Source organism: Sturnus vulgaris, chromosome 1 (genome assembly GCF_052056855.1).
Source record: "Sturnus vulgaris isolate bStuVul1 chromosome 1, bStuVul1.hap1, whole genome shotgun sequence".
Lineage (NCBI taxonomy): Eukaryota > Metazoa > Chordata > Aves > Passeriformes > Sturnidae > Sturnus > Sturnus vulgaris.
In genome coordinates this window covers 68,465,403-68,481,993 of record NC_142243.1, presented here as the reverse complement: position 1 = coordinate 68,481,993, position 16,591 = coordinate 68,465,403, and the positions used below count along the sequence as shown (strand labels likewise).

The 16,591-nt window shown below is 39.9% G+C and overlaps 1 protein-coding gene across 2 annotated transcripts in view; it reads left to right on the top strand.

Moving 5' to 3' along the window:
- Positions 1-13,395: 13,395 nt before the first annotated feature.
- The window catches only part of DTNBP1 (dystrobrevin binding protein 1), a 59,129-nt gene continuing 55,933 nt past the window's right edge, over positions 13,396-16,591 (top strand). The window contains exon 1 of one of the 2 annotated variants that reach the window (XM_014878238.2): positions 13,396-13,515. In XM_014878238.2, the coding sequence (XP_014733724.1) occupies positions 13,460-13,515 (56 nt within the window). In that variant the 5' untranslated portion in view covers positions 13,396-13,459. Of the gene's footprint in view, positions 13,516-13,661; positions 13,708-16,591 lie in introns of those variants that run through there. The other variant, XM_088169086.1, reaches the window with a different exon arrangement.

Here is a 16,591-nt window from a genome sequence, read left to right as displayed (position 1 = left end):
GATGGGTTTTCACTATAGCAGTTCTCCCTAAAGAGAGCTATGACTGTGAGAATATAATCTCCCTAAACTCCTCCAAGAATTCTTCGAGTCTGTAGGAGGGAAAGGGATCCCTGACATAGTGACTAATCAATTGGTTTTAAACTTACTAAAGACATGAACTGGTAGAGCAGAGAACTGACCACAGCTTGTGGTTGGGTTCCATCTTTAAAAAGTAATCTCACACTAAGTTCTTCTCCACAAAGAAGGAGCTAGGAATCCTCCATATGTCAGTGGTGAGTATCAACCTTTAATGTTAAAAACTGAGTCTTGGCAATACCCTGTATAACACTGAGATTGTCCTGATAAAGTTACTCTTCTTACACACTGTTCAATTACCAGTATTTTAGTATTAGAGGAAGGAAGAGAATAAGAAACTGTATTTGGTGTAAAGTTTTTAGCAGGGCCTGTTGGGAGAGTACCAAAGGTAATAATTTTAAACTAAAATAGAGCTTTAGATCAGGTACACAGAAGAAATTCTTTACTGTGACGGTGGTGAGACACTGGAACAGGTTGCCCAGAGAGGTGGCAAATGGAAATATTTAAGGTCAGGTTGGATGGGGCTCTGAGCAATTTGAAGTTGAAGATGTCCCTGTTCATTGCATGGGAATTGGACTACATGATCTCTAAAGGTCCTTTCTAACCCAAACTACTCTATGATGGTATGATTTGATGAATGGCAAAGAGAAATATCTGTATACTGACTGTAATGCACACACCCATCCTCACATCCTCACATCCTCTCCAGGACAGGGCAGGGGAGTTTGGTATAAGGGAGTGAAGCTCAGTATGGGAAAAGGGGGGAGAAAGGTATTGTAACGTCTCTTTCTCACTAGCCAAATATATTTTAATTGGGAATAAATTAAATTAATTTTCACCAAGTTTATTTTGCCTATAATAGTAAATAGCAAGTAATCTTCCTGTCTTTATCCTGACCTATGAACTTTCCTGTGCCCGTTGTTCATATTTTCTCCCTCTGTCCTGCTGAGGAGTGGGGAATACGAGAGAATCTGGGTAGAAATTTGGTCCTTAGCAACAATTAACCCACCACAGAAGCACATGATTAAACCTCTTTAAGCCCAAAAATCAGCAGGAATCTGTTACTTCAGCTCCAATGCGTTTCTGAAAAGCTTTTGTAATAGTTACTGTACCTTAATAGCACTTTGATGAAAGCAGTCTTTAGGCAAGACAAAGAGTAATTTTCCTATTATCAACAGGGAGTCCTGTTTCAGTATGCAACAGAGCACTGCTGCAGTTTATAAGCAATAAAGTAAATTTGTTCATTTGAGAGTATTGTTTCTTATATCAAATAACTTTTAACAGTTGATAAATGGAATGAACTTAACCAAGCTTTAAGCTGTATGAAATGAAAAAATTAATTTCTTAAAAGAAGGCACCATGACAAATAAGCAAATTAAGGAATATTAATATTCAACTCCACTCTTTCTTTTTGTAAGAGCTGGTTTGAAAAATCCGTGAAAAACAGGTTTCAAATGATAAATGCCAATTTGACAGAAAATAATTGACGGAAAAATGCATCTATTCACTGAAATTGCTCAGCAGGAAACTTGTTCACCTGTCAGACTCCGCAGGCTGATGAATTTCTGTTAGACAGCTCCCATGCTCCAAGGAAGATGAGGAGGACTTCCATGTCTGAAGTCTCTAAGCTCTGGACTTCCAGGTCACTGAGGCAGTGAGAAATCCTTCTGCAATGTCTGGAATGTTGCACCTTGAAATCACTTAACACAGATGCTGTACGGTGAAAATAATACTCCTGCCTTAGAGATATAAAGGCTCTCTAGATGCAAGCTGGCCTTAGACAAAAATGTGGATTGCTTTGACATTTAAAAAAATTAAAAGAGTTTTGCTCAGAAAAATGGAAGAGTCTGCCTGGTGCCTGTGTATCAGTGGATCTGATCGTCCACCACTTATGTTTTTAACCTCATGAGACTGCAAAAGTCTTTTTAGAGATATAGTTTATAGAGATCATTTTATGATCTGAGCATTTTGCTTTCCTACATTAGGATTCATCTTTCACTTGTTCTGAAAGAGACAGCATAATAGCATTTAAAAACTTTTAAAACTTTAAAATATTCCATTAAGTTACACTCATGTAATGTCTTGCAAATGGTTCTCCCTCTAACGACACTACAAAATTAAAAGTCATTCTGTTGCCTTGAGTAATTTTAGCCAGATCTGATAATATCAATTCTGATCATTTTATTAAGTTTGATGGACTTTGAGATTCTTTTTTTCTGAGATGTGAGTATTATGGGACAGTAACTTTGGACCTGTTTCCCCAAGGAAGTGAAGAAGAAAGATCACAAAGCATTGTACTGCAAGGCCTCCCCTTCCTAAACATGTGATTCCATTGAGCATTTCAAGCTTCAGAGAGACACACAGTTCTCAAAGAGAGAAAATTCCCATACATTTTGTGAAATCTGATTGCTGGATATGGATCGAAATTAATGCTCTCACTAAGGAAAAGCCAGTTGCAGATCAGCCAGTTGGCCAATCACCATGGATATAATGAACAGGCAATCGGCACACGCTTATTTCAGCAGCGGCATATGTTGCCACATTCTCAGCCAAACTGGCAAAAGACATGAGAAGGAACTGGAAGAAGTACTTGAGCACTGAGAATGGGAAGGACTAAAGAATGTGGGAGACAAAAATAGTTTTAAAAACTTCATTAGTTCCACTGTTCACAGAACAACTTAACTTCGGTATCTTAAAACTGCAGATTTTTTTCTTGAATAAAGGAATGTATGAATCTCTTATGCAAAAGACATATGGATTGTGCCTTTTAGTCTGTATTTCTTTAAGTGATGATATATTTTTAATAAGATGCATTTTATGAGAGGCTATCTTTCCTTTGTGAATAGCATGAAAACCAGGTTGTTCTCTCCTATAGTATGAAAGAAATGTAAAGTAAGAGCTGTTGAAAAGGATTTTCTAACAGGAGAATGAATGTGATGCATTCTTATTCTGGCAATGACAGAATGAACTAATGGAATCATCAATACCTGCATGTAAACTTAAATCATATGAACTCAATAGAATCACTAAATTTTAGTTACAAAAAGCTGGATTGCTTTTAATTTTTCAATGTCCGTTCTTCAGCCTAGCTGATAATTTGAAGACACTGAATGGTCTATTTAAAATAAAGTAATTTTTGTAGAAAAACAAAATTGTCTGATACAAATTAGATATCTAATACTTTCCTCTGCTGCAAAATTGAAAGTATTACAGTCATTACACGAAGTCATAAATGCACACACATGTATACCTACATATATAAAACATTATATATATTACAATTTTTTTTCCTAGTCATATTTATACTTGTCATAGTAAAAAAAAATGCAGGGAACCTCATGCTGAAATGAGTTGCTGGACTAACATAAATATATAAAGCTAAGAATCTTGATGAGACCTGATTTCTAGTTATATAACAATTCCATAAGTAACTGCTGAATATTTAAATCTTGTATGTTTGTATATATTTGAATCTTCATTTACAGATATTTAGAAAGCATCTTCAGAACTTTCAGTATCAAATGAGCTAATTTCAAATTACCAAACCACTCCTAGACACTGATGATTAACGGGAAGTAAAAAATATCACTGGCTGATTAAAGCAATAAAGTCATTACAGCAAGAATCAAAGAATCACCATTTTAGCTCAGCCTTCCCCATGAAATCTAGGGAAACCTCTATTTTCAAAGATCTATGTCTTCAGTGTACAGGCTATTTCAAAAAGTTGTATGTACGAATATAAATGAAGAACAAACAGTCATAAACTGAAAACTTAGCATGGTATTCCAAGGAAACAAGATTTTACAGAGATCAGTGAATCACAGAGGGCTGGTTTTGTCTCTGGAGTCCATCTGGCCCAAGTCCCCCTACCCAAGCAGGTTACCTAGAGCCAGGACCATGTCCAGATGGCTTTTGAGTATCTCCAAAGAAGGAGAGTCCAATGTCTCTCTGGGCAACCTTTGCCAGTGTTCAGTCACTCTCACAGTGAAAAAATGTTTCCTGATGTTCAGAGGAAACCTCCCGTGTATCGTTTCAGTTTGTGCCTGTTGTCTTTGGTCCTGTCACTGGGCACCTGTGAAAAGAGCCTGGCTCTTCTCACTCTCCCTGTAGGTATTTGATACCTGATAAGATCTCGATAACATCTTCCATGAAACTTATCTTTTCTAGGTGAAACTGCCCCAGCTCTCTCAGGCTTTCTCCACTGCAAGGATTCCCCAGCTCCCTGATCATCTCTGTGGCATTCACCGGACTCTCTCCTCTGTGGCCATGTTTCCCTTGTACTGGGGAGCCCAGAACTGGACACAGCACTCCAGGTGTGGCCTCACCAGCACTAAAAAGAGGAGACAGATCACCTCCTTCGACCTGCTGTGACTACCCCCAATGCATCCTCCTAGTGCAGTATAGGGTTCCATTAACCTCCTTTGCCACAAGGGCACATTGTTGGCTGAGGACCCACCACATGCAGTTATATTCATAAAATATATTTTCTTCCTCTTCAACATACTGTTTAAACACATAGGGAGATTTTGCAACATCAAGACAGACATGAGCAAAGTCTTTAATATGTACAGACAGTGCCAATATGAACAGCAGCATTTAGATCTGGTTACTGCTTACTCAGTAAAAACAATTTCCTAGTGGAAACTATGGGATGCAGGATATAGCTAGGAAAAGAATAAATTAAAACTTGATATTTTATGAAGCTAACAGAGATTCAGAGATGGAAGAGCAAAGGGCTCTAAGCTAGACTTAAAGCTAGATCTTGAATACATGTTTTTGGAGTGAAACCAGTTTTTAGTTTAAAACCTGAGAGCAGTTCAGAGTTCTTGTATCTCTGTCATACTGCTTGAGTATGCAATGAATGCATACAATAAAACTATGCTGAATGGCACAGAATTGTTCTATGAGAACAACTGTATGTTTGGCTACTAGACATGAATATTATTGCTATGTAAACAAGAATACAGCAATATTAACATTAAAAAGTTAAAAGTCAAATACATGAATTACTGAAACAACGTTTGAGACACTGTACTGAAAGAACTTAAATAATTTCTGAAAGAAGTAAAATTCCTTGTTGCAAGGCCATGCTGGAAATACTCTAGGTTTATTTTTATTGTCATTTCCCAATAGAAAGGATACATTTGAAGGCTTCTGACTATGTCAGAAAAGTATATATACTAGGAAAGCTTTCTAGATATTATGAATAACATTTATAACTCTTCTGAGAATAAAAATAATATTCTCACATGTTACTTAGTTCCCTCACTCTGCTACTGGGAAAAGGCAAGGTTTCAGATGTATCTCTCAAGGCAATGTATTTTCTCTTTCTCATTTCAGTACACATATTTTGCTGAAAGCTTTTTAACCCTCCCATGAATTTCATGTCAGAGCCTTGGTCTGAACAACATTAACCTCACACTCTCTCATTCCTGTAAAGTCCATACAATGAAGACTTTCTACAGAAAGCCAATACTATATCTCACAGCAGTATAGCATCAACAGACAGGTCCAATCTAGTTTTTCCATTTTGTGTGCTGGGTTAGACAGATCAGAATGGCAAAATGAAGTGGCTTAAATTTGGCACTGAAATATTTTGATTTTCATTTGTTGCAGAACCGGTATATCCACTTTTAATGATCTAAAAAGCCCATGTCATGAATCAGGCACCTAAATACGAGCATTTGGTGTCTTTGTCTCAGTGTTTTTCATATGAACAATATTTGTCTATGTCTAATGGACCTTGATATTCAGCAATGATAGCTACTTTCCAAGCGAAAAGCATACCTAAAAAAAAAGGAAAAGAAAACTGAGACAGAGCCAGCAGACAACACTTTAAATCAAAACTCGCCTGTGCAATTCTCAGGTCCAGCCTGAAGCTATGTAATTTGAAATATGGAGTGCTTTCCAGGAGGATGAGATACTTTTACTGTAGCTAGTAAAGCAACTCTGGGTTGTCACAACAACTGTAAATAGACAGATAAAATAAATCAAACTGACAAAATGGACTGTGATAAAGTTCTGCAGAAGTACAAGTACCATTCTGACTATTTCATTTCATTCAAACTGAATTATGTTCAATAAATAGAATACAACATGATGATAAAAAAACCCTGGCTCGGTCTCCAGGCTACTTACAGCATAAGTGGATTAGATTTTATGCATAATGAACTAGTAAACAGCAGACCCATATAAAATGAGGTAAGAGAATTTGATTTCAAATGCTGAAACAGTATGAAGTTGACAATTGCACAGAGTTATTAGCCAAATGCTAGGCAGTCAGCCAGAAGGCTTCAACAAAAATTGCCTTAAGCAAGATCAGCAACCAAGGGGAGGAGCTAACGGGGAAAAAAATAAAGGGGGGAAAAATCCCTTAAAATCACTCATAGGATGATATTTGTCACCAGAAAGGCCAGAATGACAGATGATTAAGATCTTGTTGATGGAAAAAAGTGCAGAAAACAAGAACAGATTTGATGTAAGAGGAAGTCAGTGAAATAAGCTGTATATTAAAAAACAGAAATCTAGAAAACTCCTCCATTAACAGCAAAGGGACAGCCATTTTATTCTGTTAGTCTGTTGTAATTCCCTTTAGAGTTCACTTGGATAATGAGTGATTAACGTCTCTGTGCCTAAAACTAAAACTGTGTCCTAATTGGGTTTGGCTGAGCTAATTGCCTCTGATCAATAAAACTGACACATAATATCCTTGTCCTTCAAGAATCTCAGTCTGGGTATCATTTCACTTCCCTCAAACCATGCTTCTGACATCCAGGGGAACAGAAATTGGTCACATTAATATAAAATTGGAAGGAATACAGAAGAACTTAAACAGAGCAGTAAGCACTGGGGAAACATACATTTTATTTGACTAAAAGACCCTTGTGCTTCATGACACATCCCACCCACTTGCAGCAGCTTCCTACACATTTGCAGTCCCTTCTCAGCTTTTCTGTGCTTTCCTTACACCAGCACAGAGACTCCAGTAGAGCTTAGTGCAGACTGGGAATACAGCAATGGAAGGGAGGGTCCCTCCCAGAACACCTCCAAAACACACAGGTTCTGCTAAGGTTCTTTCACACCCCAGTGTCCCTGTAAGCATGCTCCTATAGCCACACCAGCATTTTCTGGCACTGCAGTGACACAGAAAACAGATGACTTTTTCCTCAAACCAACCAATTAATGTTTTATAGCCATGGGGAGCATCTAATCATAGGATACAATGCCTACTCTAGAAAAATTACTCACAAGTGCAATAAAAATAGCAGACACAATGTAACTACTTTATACTACTCCACATACCATTGTATGGCATACATTCATGCTTAATACATCTTTTTAATTTCCTTGACATCAGGGTCAAGGTTAATTACACTAGCTATGCAGTCTACACAAGTATGTTTTCAGTTGCTACCAAGTGCAGACCTTCAGATCATTTCCACAGAAGTGGCAGTGTGAGAGTCATTGGAAACAGCATAAACTAGTATTCTACTAGGAAGAAGGGACACGAGACCCTGGCCTCTGCTTTGGCTCATGAGGATTGTCAACATAGTCCTTAAAATACCGAGTGAAACAGTGTAACACAGATCTCCCCACCTAGCTTAACCGGGAGAAAGCAGCTTACGTAAAGAACTCTGTGACTATGTCAAATACCAGCTGGCCACTGTACAGTCGAGATTGGTGCCACTCAAACCAGTGGCAGTTCTTAAGGCGTCCTTCTGAGATGAGGTAAGCCATGAACTGTACTTAATACATCATCAGTAAAATTTTGCTCATCTGAGATACGTGCCCTTGCAGAGAAATAAATACTATCACATCTCTATTTTGCTTTTCTATGCACAGCCGTGCCCTCTAGTGGAACTGGCTGGTTCGCTTTGTGGTTTTTTTCCTTTTCTCAAAATCAGCACACTCTAAACTACATTCAGCAGCTGGAATTATGATCCTCATTTTCCTTCTGGAAGCTACTGTATTATTAAATTTGAAGAATTTAGTTGTAAAGGAGTTTCAAGATACTGAGAGAATCCAAATTATAAAGTTTTAAATAAACCTCATTTTACCTCATTTTTGAGGTAGTCTTCTATTAGCTGCTCTTTTGATAGAAGAAAATCTTGCTTTGTGGTCTTTTACACAATGTCAAAGTCAAGTCAACTAATCCAGGAAGAGACAAAAGGAACTGAAGAAAGCTGGGAGCATTGCTGACCTATTCCAGTAATTTCACAGCAAAAGCACATGAAAATGACAGAACATTTCAGTAACAGTAGAAATTACAGTTTCAGGCCCAACTTCCACTTGCAAGCTCACTGGTGGAGAAACACCTAGAGCTCACAATCTCATGCAGCAAAAATATTGAAGACTAGGAAAAAAGCGAAGGCAGAAAATAAGATGAGGTGAAAGATAACAGAAGCCCATATCCTGTTTTCTAAAGAGTTTTCGGGGTCTGCCAGCTTCAGTGGTGACAGCAACATTTTTATCAACATCTCCACGACTGCACACAGCTGTGACTGAAGATTAAGAAAATACAAAGTCATCCCACTGAATCAGGAGAGTTACAGCAGCCATGTTGAGATGGTCACTCCTAATCACATCAGAACACGTTTTGCCACCTCATTCAGTCAGGTATAACCATAGGCTGCCCTTGGAATGGTCAGTCCCAAAGGATGTGCTCTTGTCCTCTCCCCAAAAGCAATTAAGGTCCTGCAGAAGGAGGATCCTATTTCCTGTTTAGCTTCATAACTCTGCTTAGCCACTGATTCCTTCCACCCCCAGTTTTTCCCTGCAGTTCAGAAAGGTAGGAATTCATCATGTCTTCATTCACTAGAAACAATGTAAGGTGAGTGGGAGATGAGGACCAAGGAATTTCACCATTACTTGTATCTATTGCTACAATGTGCCTCCCCCACCACCGTCTATTTCATAGAAACAGTGAAACTGAAGCAAGATATGTTTTGATTATTATTTGAGAATTATAATTCACTTCCATGCTGTCAAAAAGCCCATTAAAAAGTTAACATCTAAGTCTTTGCACCTATATTAACCTGGAGATTAAGTCCCATACCTGTTCTTGTGTGAACTGAATTAAGAATATTTTTATTTGTTATGCAGAAATTATTCTTCCAGTTCTCTTTAGGATTGGTAATGATTACTGTCCATTTCTTCTGCTAGTTAGGGCGGGGGGGCGAGGTAGGGGGGAAGGTTTAAAATCCCAGCCACACAAATGAAAAAAAAAAACCTCTCTCACAACTTCCTTTATAGAGATAAAAAAATATTCTCTATTCATGTAACAGAAAAATTTTGTGCCAGCTGCAGAGACTATTACATAGCTAAACCCCCAAGAGTTAGTACAGGTGAGAGAAGAAATTAACTCTTGTTAGAAAGCTATGTAGGTTAATTTGGAAAATGAAGCTCTTAGACGCTGCTAGAAATGGTAATGAGTCGTCAGGATAAGTGTGACTATGACAGATAGTTCTTAGGATGTAATGCTTAAATTTAGTTGCTGCTGATACAATGTAACTCTGCTGAAGTTCTGGACATATAAAACTTTTTGATAGGTGTCAACCTTTCTTTTCAGCATGCAGTGGAATTCCTCCTCCAAGAAATGCTGAATCAGACCTTCGGATATACTATCGTCAAAATCTTTATCAATTACAATGGTAGTAGCAAATTTTTAGAATTAAAGTTTGTCTCAGGTGTTCCTAACAATATTTAAGCTTTATATCAGTACAGATCTAGCTAGCTAAACAAAATATGTATGAAATTGAAGAGCTATAATATCCACTAGTCAAGTTTTAATCATATTCTACAGATTATTAAAACCAAAAAGTCTTAAATTTGCACTCAGAATATAAAGATTGTTAACCATACTATCAGCAAGACTTAAGGAGAAGTGGACAAAAATTACTTCCACAAACCTAAGAGATTCTGACAGGACTGAGAGTTTTGTTCACTATTTCTAGTCAGTGTGAGAATGTCATAGTGGAGGTTATCAAGATAACTGCACTCAAAAGAAGAGATCAAGACATAAACCAGATAGATACCTAAACAAACTACATTTCACATCATATCAGCATAATGGGAAAGTATTTAAAATCATCTTTCACTGAAAAGCTTAACAGGCATGAGCCTGGTGCCTGCAGTATCGCTCTTACAGAGCAGTCTAGATTAATCTGAAGTAAATCTAAATGGGGGTCACTAAAGCCTAAGAAAAAGTGGAATTATGGAAAAGCATGACTAGGGACGACTTTGTGCTCCATAATCTACCACAGAAATGTAGCCTAATTTATGCCTCTAAGGGAGGCTGATCTAGAAAAGAAATCTTCATTTGACACAAGGGTTATACAGTCAAATATATTTTTGTGCTTTTTACTCTGAAGATTTATTGCTACTGACTTATATCACTGTTCTTCACAGGTGTGCAAAGCACAGAATGCCTATGCATTTTTTGTACAGACCAGTATATCCAGTTACAGTGAAATTGCAGAAGATATTACATGTGCTTGTATCAGAGAAGCAGAAAAATAAACTAGGAAGTCCTCGCTTAAATTCAGGTCAGAATTAATATCAAATGACCAGCCCTGAACTCCTTAATTACTACATGAGCAGAATAGGTCATTGATACTAGAAAGTTATTTAGCATTAATTTTATCTCTAGAAAACTTGACCCAAAGCCCCTGGCAGAATTTTAGGTGGCACTGTGATGAATTAACACCTGAAGGATCTGTTCTTGTCTCAGAGCTGATTGTTAAATTAATTTTTATTGTACATAGATATTAATAAATTAGTATAAATATGTAACTTGTGTTCAAAATGAAGCCATGTAATTCAGCTTTAGTGATGGAAATGCTATAGCTCTTCACTGCCTGGACAAACTGGGGAATGTCTAGATCAGACTAACACACATAAGAAGTTTGGAAAGTGACTAAAAGGCAAAAAAAACCCAAACCCAAAACAGGCCTATTCATTCTAGAAACAAAAAAGAAGATCAAACTAAAACTAAACATGTGAGCTGATAAGAAGCTTGCAGAATCTCCTTAATTTTAAATTCCTAACAACCAGTTAAACAAAAGTTTACACAGTGTATTTATAATTCATCACAGCCCTTGAGCAGGGCATGTACTTTTAGAAGTTTCTTCCAGTCTTGTACTTCTAGAATTAGTGACTATTAATATTATCTTAACACATTTCTTCTCCCAAATTCTACACAGACATGGGAAACAAAACTGTATGACAGTTTATGAATAGTTTTTCTAACTGCAAAAGAAGCAATGGAGTCTAAAAGTGCTTATTCACTGTGAATTAGCAGAGCCACCACTGACAAAAACTATTCACAAGAAAATTGAAAATATGTAACACTGAAGAAATTAATATGATTCCTCAAAAGAAAGCTGAAAATTAAAGGTTAAAACCCGTGCCTTGTATTCTGAACACTTTAATTCCTGTAGCATCATATATTACATAAGGGCAGATTGCACAGCTTTTCTCAGCATTTGTAATGCATGTCTGTGAGTACATCAGAAAACACTTGATTCAAGGCCTTCCCCTCCCTGTCTGAAGAATTAACTCTCCAGGCAGGTGGGAAGTCTCCGTTTTCAGATATTGTTAGGTCAAGCATGAGACAAATACCTTCTAAATGTCATACATTTCTTTACAGAGCTTTATATGCAGTCTGCCATGGAAGTTGTGTTTCTGACCTTAAGATAAGGCAAACTACATCAATTTCAATGTTTGGAATATCAACCCAACCATTTTTCTTTTAGCAGGCATTTCGCTTTTAATTTGTTTTCATGCCACAGAGCAATACTTTTTATTTCCATAAGCTAAATCAGAAACAATCTATAGGTCATATACTCTTCTAATAAGCACAAAGCTCTGTTGGGATTATAGTATCAATTTTCCAGTTGATTCAAAGTACCTCCAACACTCCTCTGCAGTATCAAATGACACATCCGGCAGTAGCCCTCTGCATACATTCTCCTTGTAACAAATTATTGCAGTGCTTTTCTCTTCATATTTTTGGAACTTTCAACCAAAATTTAATTGGTTGGAAAAGAAAATATTTTGGCTTTGAAATCTCAGCTTTTTCTAAAAGTTGCAGTCTCAATAAAATAGAAGTCTAAGACTTCACAGATCCACCTAAATCCTAGGTCCACGTCCCTCAAACATTAACTGAAAACACACAGGGTGTGAGACTGTTGTCCTGTTACTGTAATTGTAAATATGGCCATCCAGAAAGACTGGCCAACTGTTCTGAAAAGGTCTTGATTCCATTTAAACTGTCTAAAGATTTGTTAAATGACTCCTAACAGTTCTTATTCGAGCGGACAGTACCTAGAAATTGAATTTAAACTTTTCACTGCGTTATTTACTATTTGTAAGAACAGCCTCTTTTCCTTTAGGTCATTGTTTGTAAGAATCACTAGTATCTATAAAAATTCATCTGTCTCCACATATAGACAAACAATTCAATTACCCTCCTTGCAAGCACTTTGAAAGGTTATCATGCATCCATTGCTTCAAGAACCTGGTAACCCCAGGGACACCCAGTGGTTTTGCTTTCCATACTTTTAAGATTTTATCACAGACCCCGATTCCCTCAGTTCACAGGATACATCAGGTTGGAAGGGACCACCTGGTCCAACCTCCCTGCTCGAGCAGGGTCACCCCAGAGCACATGGCACAGGATTACATCCAGATGGATCATGAATATCTCCAAATAGGGAAACCACAACCTCTCTGGTCAACCTGTTCCAGTGCTCGGCCACCAGCACAGTCAAGTTCTTCCTCATATTCTGGTGGAACTTCTTTGGCATCAATTACACCTGTTGCCTCTTGTCCTATCGTTTGGCACCACCAAGAGCCTGGAAACATCCTCTTGGCATTATCCCTCCAGACACTTAGAGACATTTGTGTGATCCCCCCATCAGCTGCCTCTTCTCAGGGCTGAACAGGCCCAGCTCCCCCAGCCTTTCCTCGTAAAAGAGATGCTCCAGTCCCTTGATCAACTTTGTATCCCTAAGGAGCTCACTCCTACACTACCATCGCTGAAGTCAAAATAACACCGGTGAGGGTCCCAACCTCCCAAGAGTCTTTCCTGTGGTCTTTAAAATAACCTCTAAAAAGCTGCAACTTCAGTGATTCACACGCTGCTCAAGATCTATCCTTGACACCGCCCGGGCTTTAAGCGCAGTTCTACCCTCGCACAAGCGGGGACGCAGAACGAGAGCGGCTCGGGTCTCCCCACCAAAATCTCAACTCCCCAGGGAGCCGGGAGGAGCGGAAGGGACGGGGCGGGCTGAGGGGAGGCGGCACCGGAGGCGGGAGCTCAGCCGAGCCCCGCCCGCGCCCCGCCCTCCGGCGCTGGCCTTCGCAGCCGGGAAAGGCCGGGAAGATGCTGGAGACGCTGCGGGAGCGGCTGCTGAGTGTCCAGCAGGATCTCACCGCCGGGTGGGTATCGCCTAGGGCACCGCGGGGCTGGTGGGGGCAGTGGGAGAGGGGCCCGCGTCCCGCAGCCCGGCCGGGGCAGGGGGGAAAGCAGGTGACCGGGGGCCGGGGGAGGCGGGGACTGGCACAGGGAGGGAGGAAGAGGAGGAGATTGCGCAGACGGGAGCTGCTGCCGGGGCTGGTCTGTCACCCGAGGTGCCCTCCTGAGTGCGGGGATGGGCCGGGAGCGCGGCTCCAGGGTTCCGATCCTGCCGAGTTCCAGCCTGGGCTGGGCGGCCGATGGCGGGCTGGCCAGCCCTGCGCTGCCGCGGGCAGCTCTGGGGAGCAGGAGGAGGAGGAGGAGCTGCGGTGCCCGGGAAGCAGCTGCGGTCAGGGCAAGGAGAGAGAGGGAAGAGAGAGAGGGGGACGGACAGACCGCTGTTGTGAGAGAAGATGTGAATGGGGTCAATTAACGCGCTTGAATTTTTCATGAAGTTACCGACCTTCAAGGTTTCATGGATCAGCGCAGTCCCTTAAAGAGCATTTCTGGGCGCCGCTTGGCGTGTGGAGAAACTTGCTTTTCCTACTGTCACTTGGGGAAAAGAAGCGCGGGATAAGCGGGAGGAACAGCCCCACGTTTGCACTAAAAATTAAAAGGATATTCTTCCTGCGTTGCCTCAGAAGGTTTATTTGGGTAGGCCCCGTGTCGATGCTGTTTTTAGTACAAGCAGGTGGCCCGAGTGAGTGTCGCTGGAAGTCAGCGAGTGGCCGGGCGACAAGGTCATGCCTGTGCTGCAGAGCTGTTGGCTCATGATGAGCCACATGGGAGTATCCTGTTGTAATCAATTACTTTTAAAAACTGTGTGGTCTTTGACAATGTTAAGGCTGCCTTATAATACCCCTGTGGTGTATTTTTATATATAGTGAGGAATGTCTGTGTACCCCAGAAACTTAAAATAAGCACATGTTATCTGTCTCCTCTTACGAAACAGCAACTGAATATTAAACTGTCTTAAAAATACAGACAAAACCATTGCTTTATTTCTGTCTGACTTTATCTTTTGTTTCTCAGAGGAGTTGATACCTCAATACGGTGTAAGGCTCTTTTGAAAAGGGTATTTTTCACATGGTGAAAGAGAACAGAAGGGTCATAACATGCCAGATCTGATGGTCGTTTAACTCTGAGTTTCCGTGTTTGTGTTTTCCATATTTACTGCAGTGGAGTCGGTATATTTCCATGTATTTTACTTTCTTCCTGGTGTTGCAATGTTTTGTTCTGAGAACAGTCCCTGATTTCATAATGTCCATCTTTGTGTTTTGGCAGCTCGATTAATGTGCCCTTGTTCCAGTGTCCTGTCTTTAAGTGGTGTTTTCATCTGCAGGGTAATTTGTTCTTTTTTTTTGCCATCGGGGACCTGTATCTCAGAACCACAGTGGCAGAAGCTGTGGAAGGCATATTTTTTTATTTTTTTTGTCTTTTAGTGTCGCCATGTAGCCAGAGCACAAGTTGACCTGGTTTGCCCCCTCTTTCTTCCTAGACCATGCAACCTAATTTCTTGATTTTCTGGATTACTCTGGTCTGCACCCTACCAAAGTGGTAATAGAAGTAATTTTATGCTGTTGAGACTTTAACTTAAAATTATCTAATTCTCAAAACCCAAAGACAGTATTTCTAGTGTCAAATTGTGGCCAACTTGTTAACTATATATAAATGCTTGCAAAGTAGAACAAGTTGAGTTTCATTAAATTGTGAGGGGGAAAGTTTCCCAGGGCTTCTAAGAAAATAATATCACTTCCTAAGAAATATGGGAGCATGTATGTATTGCTGAAAAAGATTAAATCTGGGTTGTGTGGTTTAAAGAGAGCAGTTTAGAGTTATTAGAGTTATTAGACATTTCTGTGGCTTCCTTCCTTGCTCAGTTGTGTCTGCTGTCTAATTTTGTGTATCCTGTGAGCAAGGTGTCCAAATTTTGACCCGTTCACCTGTTAGCAAGCTTTTGCAGGAGGAGGAAAAACAACCAGATGGAGCCTGCTGTTTCAGGCTGGGCTGCGTACTGGGGAACATGTCAGTGGAAAAGGGAGAATTGCAGTTTCCTTCATTAGTGGGCTTCTTCCTCAGTGCTGTGGTGGTTGTTGCTGCTTGGCTGTTACAAACAGCTCTCTGAGAAGGAGTGGAGACCTGCCTTAGCATGTCTTTTCTCAAATTGTCAACCACCTGGTGTGCTGTAGAGCTTTGATGTTTCTTTGAGTTTCTGGAAAATAATGGTCAATTCTGGGGGAGTGATTTGACTGCCCCTCAAAGCGGCCTGAGTATCTGTCTGTGTATTAGGTTGTTTCTCAGTTGCTGGATCTGATCACTCAGGATTACAGATCTCTCTGTCATGTCTGGAGGATATCTTTGGCTCTCGTAGTTCATTTCTGTCTCGCTTAAATGTGTCATTTATTTCTTCCTGACTTTTACTGTCCTGGACTGTGACCACAAAGGACCTAGAAATTGAGGACAGCCGTTGCCTGGATGGTCAGGGAACAGCCAGCAGTTTTGGTTCTAACTGTACTGTGTCAACCTGACTAGCATATTCAGGTTGTCCAAAAAAGAGTGGAAAGAGTTGTGGGGGGAAGGTTGTTTGGTTGATTTGAAGGATATTGGTTTTTTTGCTTTTGAGGAGCAAGACACCAGTCAGTTTGAAATGGATTATATGTGAAATAAGCCTCAGATACACTCAGTAGCACTGTGGTGATGCTGCTGGAGGTTCTGAAAGCTGGCAGAAGAAAAGTTGTGCTTGTACTGGTTTTGTGTAGGCAGACTTATGGCAAGCGGGTACATGTGTATGTGTGACTGTCACGCTTTTCCTTGTTACCAGAGCCCTACTGTGAATGGTATTCCTCAGGGCTGGATTGGTTATTTCTATGCAGGTCTTTAATTCCTGTCTGCTAATGAAACTGTATCAAGAGATGGATGACTTCTAAACACAACTCCCATTAAAATTTTCATACTGAAATACCTGATACACTTCTACAAAAAAATCACAAGACTTAGTAGCGGTGTCAGTGAAGGTCTCCACAAAACTAAGTGAAATTCAATTTATTTGTGAAACAAGCT